Source organism: Carica papaya, chromosome 9 (assembly GCF_054855325.1).
Source record: "Carica papaya isolate Zhongbai chromosome 9, ASM5485532v1, whole genome shotgun sequence".
Classification (NCBI taxonomy): domain Eukaryota; kingdom Viridiplantae; phylum Streptophyta; class Magnoliopsida; order Brassicales; family Caricaceae; genus Carica; species Carica papaya.
Window position 1 is genome coordinate 8,292,870 of NC_142317.1, and position 11,607 is coordinate 8,304,476.

At 38.4% G+C, this 11,607-nt stretch overlaps 2 protein-coding genes across 2 annotated transcripts; one reads left to right on the plus strand and one right to left on the minus strand.

Moving 5' to 3' along the window:
• The first annotated feature begins 12 nt into the window (after positions 1-12).
• On the plus strand, positions 13-2,146 carry LOC110811142 (Mitochondrial transcription termination factor family protein). The gene has a single exon (XM_022037548.2). It carries the CDS (start codon positions 252-254, stop codon positions 1,638-1,640), a length of 1,389 nt encoding a protein of 462 aa, XP_021893240.2. The 5' UTR covers positions 13-251; the 3' UTR covers positions 1,641-2,146.
• Positions 2,147-2,372: 226 nt separating this feature from the next.
• On the minus strand, positions 2,373-11,607 carry ABCB27 (transporter associated with antigen processing protein 2). Its single transcript, XM_088211481.1, has 18 exons — positions 11,451-11,607; positions 11,215-11,276; positions 10,590-10,661; positions 10,457-10,492; positions 10,293-10,367; positions 10,056-10,180; positions 9,706-9,805; positions 9,409-9,580; positions 9,185-9,303; positions 8,636-8,746; positions 8,393-8,537; positions 8,168-8,300; positions 3,768-3,843; positions 3,609-3,674; positions 3,351-3,458; positions 3,090-3,197; positions 2,809-3,006; positions 2,373-2,715 (listed from the first exon to the last, which is right to left on the minus strand). Exons 2-18 carry the CDS (start codon positions 11,257-11,259, stop codon positions 2,512-2,514), a joined length of 1,893 nt encoding a protein of 630 aa, XP_088067607.1. The 5' UTR covers positions 11,260-11,276; positions 11,451-11,607; the 3' UTR covers positions 2,373-2,511.

Genomic DNA, 11,607 nt, shown 5'->3' on the forward strand with positions numbered 1-11,607 from the left:
AAAACTCAACATGTTTACTCTTAAGTATTCATTTAAAAGATATTTTTTGTTTTTGTTAGAAGAAAAAAGTAATGGCAGACGAGCCAGTTATACTGACATTTTCTTTAGTAGAAATCTACTGCTCATTGTTATTCTGAGTGTAGATGATGATGATGATATGGTTAAGGCATGCTTCAAGAAGTGATTTCCTGTGCGTAAGATTTTTCTTAGCACCAAGCTTGAGCAGTATCATCTTCTTGTGAGGATCGCAGATGAAGAAAACCCAAGACATGGCGTTCAAATTTGTTACCAGATTCACTCTCCATCGCTTCACATCAATCCCTAAGCAAGTCCTTTCAATCTCACCTCACAAAATCCAATCTTTATCCACAACACCCGACTCTCTGTTCCCGGTTCCTCAGAATCAATCCGACTACAGGAAAAGTATTTCTCTTGCTAATCTCCTGCAAAGGTATGGTTTCCCTCCTTCTCAACTCCCCAGCTTTCTCTCAAAATACCACTTTCTGTTGAATTCAGATTTGAACGAGCTCGAGAGGTCTTTGGCTGTTATTTTATCTTTTAAAATTCCGCAGAAATCGTTCGTTTCACTCATACACAACTGTCCCGGGATTTTAGATTCCCAGTTCTTGCGGAAATGGAAAGAGAGTGTTCCGAAATTTGAGGAATTTGGTCTCTCACCATCTGTTATTACCAGTGTACTTGAACATTGTAGGAGATTCCAGATTGACCCGGATAGGTTTTTCGAGAGAGTGGTTGTTTTAGAAGGTTTAGGGTTTAGTGACAGTACGGTGAATAGGGTTTTAACAGAGTTTCCTAAGGTGATTACGATGAAGGAGATTGAAATCAACAGGAGAACTGAATTTCTGGTGGGAATTGGAATTAGCAAGGACGTAATTGAATGGGTTTTCAATTGGTTTCCGGGAATTTTAGGATTCGGCGTTGAAGATAAGCTAAAGCCATTGCTTGAGGAGTTTCAGAATTTGGGTTTCAGCAGAGATGAGATTAGGGAAGAAATTCTTAGAGAGCCCAGAATTCTTGGTATGGAATTAGGGGAACTTTCACGGTGCTTTCAACTGTTGAGGAGCTTGAAATGTCGTGAACCTATTAAAGAGAAGATTTTCAATGGAGGAGCATTTAGAGCTGGGTTTGAAGTGAAACTAAGAGTTGATTGCTTGTGCAAACATGGGTTGATCCGTAGAGAAGCCTTTAAGGTTCTGTGGAAAGAACCGAGATTGATCATATATGAGATAGAAGAAATTGAGAAGAAGATTGAGTTTCTCTTGAATAGGATGAGATTTGATATTGGTTGTTTGGTTGAGGTGCCAGAGTATTTGGGTGTCAATTTGGAGAAGCAGATAATTCCTCGGTACAGTGTCATTGAATTTTTAAGCTCCAAAGGTGGACTTGGTTGTGATATAGGATTGAAGGATCTGATAAAGCTGAGCAGGCTTAGATTCTACAATTTATATGTGAAACCGTATCCTGAGTGTGAAAAACTTTTTGGAAGGTTTGCCGGAGATGTTGTAATCCAGAGACAACGGCATCCAGATGGGCTGTGGAAGCTTTTTAAACCACCAAGCTACCCACAATCAAAAGAAGATGTCAAGAATATCAGGTGCTTTGTTGAGTCACTGGTTTAATGAAGAATGACTGGAGACTGGACGGGAGATTTTGTTGGTTCACTTGGATATCAAAATGGACCATATTACATTCTTCGGAAGAGAATGATAGACCATATGTGCAATGAACTGGATGAATGACCATTATCATTGTTGAACAGATGATGAATCACAAGCAGGTGAAATGATGGTGGAAGTTCATGGTTGTTCATGATTTTCTCCTTGTGGAGGAATACCGGGTGGGCATTTGGCACCTGAACTAGCAGTCGGCACTGACAGTATTATCTAAGTCGTGATTGAATGTTGCAGCTCTTCACTGGAATTGAATTAGTTCCTTGCTGATCTGCATCTCCACCAAGATATTCTAAGCCAGGTTTAAGCCTGAGAGTTTTTTAATCCAACTGTAAGGTGCTTCAGGCATTAGATCATACTAGTCGTACCCAATGTAAGCTCCTGAGAAACATATTTATGTTTATGTAATATAGGTTTTGTCTATACAATGAAGCATTACTGAAGTTCCTTTTGCAGATTTGTCAGCTGCTAAGTTGGTAACCTAAGAATTGTTGTATCAGGTTTTTTCCATACTAAACCCAGAAATTTTGTGAAATTTATCTGTCCATTCCTACTTAGTTTAACTGGAAAATAATAAAAATTGGAGGTTAACGGTTATGACCTCGAATCTGGGAATTCGAGGAATTTTAACTTTTTAATTCAATCAGAGTTTGAGTTGTTGTGCCAACTGGAACAAAGCAATAAAAATGAAAGCTAAGATTTCTTGCATGTAAAAGAAATCATCAATGCCAATTTCTTAAAAAACAAAATCAGACATATTACTTATTATCACATGATAACTGTCTAAAACTAAACTTTAGTCTTTTGTTTTTTGGAAGAACTAAAACTCAGTTTTCGATCCTTCTATTTGTCTCCTCACTAGTGAAGTGTATACACCATCTCTGCTGAGGAGCTCTTCATGAGTACCGCTTTCAACAATCTGGCCATCAGAAATAACTGCAACAGTGTCTGCACTTTTCACAGTGGATAACCTATGAGCAATAACCAGCACAGTCCTTCCCTTCATAAGGGAGTCCATTGCATCCTACATGATACGCAGAGGAAGAACTAATAAATCTTCTGGGCTGGAAATATCAAGTTGTGTTTCAATGAGATCAATAGAGAAATCTGTTCTCACCTGCACTAGGTATTCACTTTCAGCATCCAGAGCACTCGTGGCTTCATCAAGTAAAAGAATCTTTGGATTCATCAGTAATGCTCTTGCAATTGCTACTCTTTGTTTCTGTCCTCCAGAAAGCCTTACCCCACGTTCTCCGACAAAAGTTTGAAATTTTTCTGGAAATTTTGATATAAAGTCATATGCATTTGCCATTTTCTGCATTCCGGCATTAGAAGCACAGGAGGTCAATGTTTACTCTAAAATGATATCTAGTGCATAAGCAAAACTGTGAATCTTACTGCTGCATTTTCTATATCACTGCTGCTGACTTCACCATCACATCCATATGCTATATTCTCTTCTATGGAGCAATTGAAAAGAACTGGCTCTTGGCTCACTATACTGATCTGTACATTAAAGGTGAGAGTTACTGTGCTTTGGAATTTGTGAGCCCCACTAACATCCAAAGTTACAAAATCAAATTGAAGAGTAAATGTAAAGTTGCAATCTGAAGCATGAATTTTGCAGGCATTTTTAAGTTTGAAAGGATATAAGAGTACCTTTCTGTGCAGATGCTCATGTGATACTTCGACCAATGGAACTCCATTTAATAAAATTTTCCCCTTGATTGGATCATAAAATCTTTCAATCAAATTTGCTATTGTGCTCTGCAGTCAACAAAAGAAAAACAGAAGGAAAAAGGGATGAGCCTCATAAGGACTCTGGAATGTCCTCTCATTCACAATTTCTTATTCACTAGTTACTTCTATGAGTTAGAACTAATAGAAGCATAAACTGTTGTAAAAAGATAATTTTACTTTTCCTCCACCACTGGGGCCAACAAGAGCAACTTTTGAGCCTGGCTGAAGTTTCAATGTTATTCCCTGAAATTAATTGTGTAACTCCCATTAGGAAAATGACCGAAATTTGGCAATCTGTAAGCACCGAGTAATAAAAGAATAACTTGGTAAACTTACCTTGAGTACCATATGGTTAGGGCGAGATGGATAGGCAAACCAGACATCATCTAATTCCACTTCTCCATCTTGTTCACTAAAATAAAAGAGAACTTCTTATCAGGTTAGACATGAGCTTTATTTTTTGGCTTCATTATGCAGACATGAGCTTTTACTTACGGTTGAAGGGGAAAGAAAGGAACATGAAAGAAAATATACTGTTGAGGTGAACACTCTGGTATGATACGGTAATACATACATTACAGATTTAGGGGAAGTTGGAAACTAGTGGCAGAAACAAAAACGAAAGCGAGGAGCTTGTTAGATTCTCACTAAAACTATATGGTGATAAGCCTGACAGATATATGAACAATTGAAGATCGTGATATTTAGTCAATATGGAGTCCTCTGCTTAGACAGGGTCAAGTTATGAAGCAGAAACTATGTCTAACCAAAAACTATATGATAGCGTCAGTAGTTTGAGATAAATCATAGGTGGTTTATAGTAGGAGCAAGCAACAAGTATGCAGTTAAGGGCAGGTGCTAACAAAGGGAATTTTTGTTAAGAATTAGCATGGGCTCCACTCAATAAACAAGTTGATTCAAATTGGCATTATGTTGGAGCATCATTCAAGCACCTGAGAGCTATTATGGGTAACTAACAGCTCTACCTTGTTAGAAAGATATTTCATAACCAGCTTCATAAGTGGATTGAGGACAAAGCTGCAACCAATGATAAGGTTGCTTAAGCCTATGCTGAATCAGGCTTTCAAGCAAGCTCATTTCCGGAAGCAATCAATTATAGAAATGGCTTGAAGCTAGCACTACTAGCAAGCAAAGTGTGCTAAAAGGAAGCAGTCAGACGAATTCCCAAGAGAAAGGAGGATCTGCCAACTCCTTTTCGAGGAAGAAGAGAAAGAAAGAAGAAGGAAGAAAAACTTCAAATATTAGCTACAGATGTGGAGAGCGCTATTTCTCCGGTCAGGAATATAAAGCCAAAACTGTAAAGACCGTAGAGGAAGTTGTGAACCCGATGAAGTGGAAGTGTTAGGTCCCGCATAAGAAGCAAACATAGAAGAAGAAGATACGAGCACTTTATCCATCCAAGCTGTGGAAGGAATCACAGCTAGTGGAACTTTCAAAATTCACAGCCAGTTGGCAGAGAGACATGTGATCATCTTACTAGACAGTGGGAACTTCCACTCCTTTTTGATGTTGGTATTGTGAAGATTCTTCCTAACAAGAGTAAAAGTAACCGACCATTCACTGTCATGTTGGAGAATGGTAAAAAGATCACCAGCCATGAAGAGTGACTAGGGCTTACATGGATTATGCAAAATTGTAACTTTTCTTACAGCTTCTGGGTGTTGAATTTGAGGGGTTGTGACATGATCCTCGGCGTGGATTGGATGAAGTAAATCATCCCATGATGTTTGATTTCACTCAATCCACTGTTGCTTTCAAATATAATGATATGGGGATTATCTTGAGTGGAGCAACGAAGACCGAAAAAGTTGGCACAACTTTTGAAAGTTGGGGGCCATAAACTTGTCAAACAGAAGCATCAGGTTGACAGTGAGTTGGCGTTTTGTCTTATGGGGTAGAAGTGCAGCATGATATCTTAATTTATAGCGTGAACTCTGCAGGTCATTTTTTATAGTTGGAGAAAGTGTTGACTTTGTTGAGAGTTCACAAGCTTTTTGCCAAGAAATCCAAATTTTTTTTTGTAAAAAGAGGTTGAACATTTGGGACATCTGATTTCTGCTGATGGGGTTCCAACAGACCCACACAAAGGTGAGACAATGCTCAACTAGCCGCAGCCCACAATAGTTAAATCATTGCTGGGATTTTTGGGCCTCATGGGGAATTACAGGAAATTTTGCAAAACTATGGCATAATTAGTAAGCCACTCAATGAATTGCTCAAAAAGAATGCTTTCTTGTGGACTAAGGAAGCTACTTCAGTCTTCCAAACGCTCAAAAGAGGCAATGGTGGCTAGCCTTATCTTGCGCCTTCCTGACTTTTGTATGGCATTTATAATTGAGGCAGATGCAAGCGGTACTGGAATTGGAATTGGGGTTGTGCTGATGCAGAAGGGGCAACCAATTGCCTTCATTGGCAAGACCTTAAATTATTGCAACCAATCTAAATCAATGTATGAGAAAGATCTTCTGGTTGTCCTATATGTCGTTTTCAGGTGGCATCACTATTTGGAAGGGGTTGTAATTATGATTAAATCAGACCAGTAAAGTCTCAAGCATTTTCTGGAACAGAAGGTAACCACCATGCTGCAGAGAGTTTTGAAATTGATAGGACCAGATTACTTCATCCAATGTGAAAACAGGGTTGTCGATGCCCTGTCCCACCATATGGATGATGAGAATACGGCCTAGATGCATGTTGTAGCCGCTAATGCAACTCCAGCTTCTGTGACCAAGATGTGGAATAGTCATAAGAAAGATCCCTCCCTTCAGATGTTGTTACAAGAATTGACACCGGCCTCTGCTAGTCAACCTCCGTTTTGTGTAAACAATGGAGTACTGAGGTACAAGGTCAGGACAATCATAGGAGTCAAATCTCTGAGATAGGATATTGTAACAATGTCATAACTCGGTGATTGGAGGATACTCTGGGGTTAGAGCCACTTATGAGCGTTTAAAGTAACACTTTTACTAGCAAGGGGTTAAACAGCAGGTATTGGAAACGATTAAAAGTTGTGAGATCTACCAACTCTGCAAAACAGAGAGCATGCCTTTACCGGAGTTATTACAAACCCTTCCAGTTCCTGCATAGGCTTGGACACATGTCTCACTGGACTTTGTTAGGCAATTACCTAAATTGAAAGCTAAAGACTCTATATTGGTGGTGGTTAAATGTTTCACCAAGAAGGATCACTTCATGGCTTTGAAGCACCCTTCTCAGCCCAGTAGGTCGCCTGATTCCATTTGGAGCAGGTCCACAAGCTCCTTGGAATCTCTAAGGTGCTGCTTTCTAATAGGGATAAGATATTTACAAGTCTTTTTGGGAAGGAATTGATGGGGCTCCTGGGAACACAGCTACTCATTTCAATTTGACCTACCACTTATAAATGAATGGCCAAACTGAGTGCTTGAAACGTTGTCTTTAGATGTATCTGCAATGCATGGCATGCTAGAATCCTCGAGAGTTGGCAAGATGGCTTGCATCGGCCAAATTATGGTACAATACCACCTATTCTTCCAGTTTAAAGATGTCTCCTTTTCAGGCACTATGAGTGTGCCTCACTGCAATTCCTAGACACGTGGGCACCTAAACTCCCAAACCCCATCTCCTACGGCGGAGGATTTGTATGGGAGAGGCAGTGCGTGAGCAGGGTGATCAGACAACAATGATTACATACAGCAAAGAATTGAGCAATTTGCAGAAACAACACATTGAGAGGTGATTCCAGAAACAGGAGCTAGTGCTTGTAAAGCTATAACCTTTCAAGTAAGGCTCAGTGCGCCAAGGGACCACCTCAAGTTATCCCCTCAGTATTACAGGCCTTTTGAGATTTTGCAGAAGATCGAATTTGTGACATACAAGCTACAACTTTCGGAGACTTACCGCATTCGTCCTGTATTTTATGTTTCTCAATTTAAAAAGTATGCACCTGGAAAGCAGCGCTATCTCAAGGAGCTTCCCACCATCAATGCCGAGGGCATTATGGATGTAACTACAGATAAAAGTTTGCACGAAAGGACCATTTTCAACATGGAAAGGCTGTGACACAACTCTTGGTTTGTTTGACAGGCACCGACTCAGATGGTTATACCTGGGAAGATCGAGAATCCCTTTGTCGACAATTTCCACACCCCCAAGGTTGTTGTGCAAAGCGAGGTATGTGAGTAGCCAAGATAAACCATTGAAGGTTTATAGTAGGCACAAGCGACAATTGTCCAGTTAAGGATACATGCTGTAAATGTTAGATTCTTACAAAGTGAATTTCTATTAAGAATTAGTATGGGCTCCTCTATAAATAAGTGGACTGAGTGGATTAGATCTATGCTGATTTCCAAAATAATGAATATTACTCTTCTCAAACTTTCTCAAATTCTCTCTCTCTTTCTCCTTTCTTTCCCTCTCCTATCTTTTAGTCTCATTCAAATTTTCTCCTGTCGAAGCTGATGTCCAAAGCTCTTGACATAATGATAGTTAAAATGATCCGATAGACATATCAGTCATCATAAACTCATATTTGGTTGATGTAAGATTATTTCTTAATAAAATAACCATGTAAATAAGCATATGATGATGACTCAGTTTGATTTAAGGTCAAGCATGTAAAAAGAAAAAAAATCAAATTCGTATACTATCATATTGATGCCTAATACCAATAATATTTTTTGTAGCACGGCAGCAACATATATTGAAGGCAACAGAAAGAGAATCTGCTAACTAACCTTATAGGACACTTATTTCCTGACTTTGTCATGGATGAGATACGATCTAGGAGCTGAAAAACCCGCCTGCTAGCTCCTGCAGCTTTCATTGCAACTGTATATAACCCTGAGAGTCCAGATACAGAGGATCCAACTGCCAAAGAAAGTTAAAGTAAACTGGATTAGAATTTAAATTACTAAAGCAGAGTACCATGAACATTACAGTTCTTGCAGGCATGGAATTACCTGTGAGGCTGTAAAGAATAAAAGATGTAAGAGCACCAGGGGACATGAAACCCGTGATTGTTAATCTGGCTCCATATAGCACTACTACGATAACTGCTAGCGTTGATGCTGCATTTAGACCTCCAAAGAACATTCCAACTACTTTCTATAGCATCAAAAAGCCCAGTTAGATACTTTTCATATGTACTTATATATAAATATATGTAAAGAGAGATGGAGATTGAGTGATGTTAGAAAACTCACAGCTTGTTTGAGTCCAAGCTTTAGTGTCTCATTAACTTGCTTGGAGTAGCGTGATACCTCACGACCTTCTTGTGCAAAAGATCTCACAGTGCGTATAGCACCAAAAGATTCCTAAAGAAACATAAACTTAAATTCCACCCATATGTATCTTATTGTAGCTGTCTTTGTGCTTATACAGATATTATAAAATTGAACACAAGACATATTATGAGCGTGAACAATAGGTTTTGTATACAGCATACGAATGAAATATATAAATTACTGGTAGTATTTGAACTAATATACCCTTGCATGACAAACACAGAAAATTTGGTTTCAATCGGTTCCATTTTTCCTTAAAGCAGATAATTAATTTCAATTATGCAACATGACCTTGTAACAAGAACCTCAGAACATCTATGGCATAATAAGTCAATACTCAAATGAATTTGAGAACCAACTTTTAGATAGGAACCAAGCAATAGAGTTTAATTGGATGAATATCCAAAAGACTTATCATGGGATAATTTTTTTTAAAAAAACATCCTTATCCCTTCAGGACAGGCATACCTCAGCAATTGAAGCAGCTGCTGCAGCTGCAGCTTGAGTTTTATGTGACAGTTCACGAAGGAAGCGACCAAATTTACGTACAGCAATAGAGATACCGGGCACAACAAGCAAAGCCAGCACTGTGAAAAATCAATGATCAAATGAAAAAATGAAAATTTCCAATTTGTACTCCTCAGAAGGGCAATAAAGTTCACATATGACAGCTTAAATAATCATATACATACATGTTAATTTCCATGATGTTGCAAACATAAAAGCAAGCCCAATAAAGGCAGTTGACAAGTTTTTTAGGGCCTCAGACAGATTAGTTGTTGCAGCATTTTTAATGATCTGAGTATCTTCTGATAGCCTGCTCAAAAGCTCTCCTGTTCTAGTAACATCAAAGAATGCTATTTCCTGCAAAACTCATTGCCATCATTCACATTATGATCAAAGAAAGATAAATTGCTGTTATTTCTTCAAATTTCAAAAGAAGCAAGACCAAAGTATCAAAGGAAAAACTCCGATAACAACGTTTTTACCTGATGAATGAGGTGAGTAAATAAGTTAGTCCTCAACCGAGCAACCACCCTTTCACTGGCAGAAGAAAATAACCATGCCCGGAGTGCTGTGCAAACTGAACTGGAGGGAGAAGAAAGATCCATTAGATTCAACAAACTCCTTGACATGTTAATGGATTGGATTAGAAAGAACTATTCTTGTTGCATGGATTCAGCCACTTGGCAGATTTAATCATCCATGAACAGGAAAAAAAAAAATTTGACCCCAGTATGGTTTTCAAACTGAACTACCAAGGGCAGAAATTGTTCCCCGTTGATTAAACAGGTGATGGATCAGAGCCTGAGGAAAATTAATGAAGCTGCGGACATACCCAACTACAACAATCAGAAGTATATATAGTACAGTGTTCCAGACAGCAGTTAGTGCTTCAGCTTGCTGTTCAGGTGTGCTAATATCTCCTGATACAATGTCAATAATTTTCCCTCCAAATTTTGGCTGGAATTAAAATAGTTGAAGATTTATTAGTCTTAGAACTAAAACACGATGGCTTGACAGCCGAAAATTAACCTTAGAGAGAAGAGAAAAGTAGGGTCGAAGGAACACCTACAATCAGAATGCTTGTTGTGGATGCAATCAAGAGTGCTATTGTAGCAACTATCAGCTTTCCTGCGTCAGGCTTTGCCTGTGATGATATAATATGCTCACAACTTTCAATATTCTCAACAATCAGAGTCTACTTCCCACAACAAACCTTAAAATTGAGGCACTTACCAGTGAAAGTACTCTACAAAAACCCACATTTTCTGCCTGAAAGTTTCGAAAATGAAGTCATTAACTCTTTATAAATCAGTATTAAGGATGATGCAAGTATAAATTGGCAATATAAAGCAAATACTGCATTTACCGGTACTGCATCGCCATGTTCAAGATCTGTCAAGTGACCATCTGCCAAGGTAACCTTCCTCGTCCTCTCTCCCTGAGTTTAAGCACCCGATAAAAACTAAAACTATAAGACGACCAATAATTGAGGCCAGAACCAATTGCAAACAAAATGAGCACCATGTAAACTTAAAGTTCTGATAGCAAAGCCAGAGGAGGAAATACACAAACACTTTACGGGTACTAAAAAGAGGACCATCTATTCATTATTACACAATCTATACTCAAATGCAAGAAGTCATTGGAAGACACCCAGAAACTATTCGAAGTTACAGAAACTAAACAAGGAGAAAATCAATGCTTATGAATTAAATTAGTTAAGAAGGGAATAACAAGGGGATTAAAATGAAAAGTAGTAATCAGAAACTAGAAGAAGTTACAAGCGAATAGATATTATCTATACATAAATGTCCAAATTAAGCATGTTAACCCATCAATTAATCTCGTCTAATTATTATTTTTTTTAAAAAAAAAACCATCAATCAAAACACTAGAAAAGGCAAAAACTTCTTCAAATGGGCAACTGTAAAAACCAAAACTACATAGCTGGAATGTAAAATTAACATAAGCAGATAAAAGGGTTACCGTACCCCTCTCTCTAACAGAGGAGCTCTCTCACTTCCAAAGCCATTCATCCTTGAAAACTGAAAACCTGACCAGTACCAATTAATTGTGAGTCTGTAATCCTCGGTTATAAAGCATGGCAGAGAATAAATTAAAAAGAAAATAGCGTTAATTTGTCTAGACGGTCAAACTTCCATTAGCGAATTAAAAATTGAAAAAGCTTTTGTCTTTACTTTGTAGAATCAAGAACGCAGGTCTTTACCTTTTATTATTATTATTATTTATTGTTGTTGGAGGAAATGCGAGAAGGAGACTGCCTTGTCTTGGTCATTTTATAGTTTCGTGGTGCCTTCTGAGTCCTTAATCCTTTTGGCATATTTGTGGACAGTTTTCGTCGTCCCTGTATCTGTGACGAACTC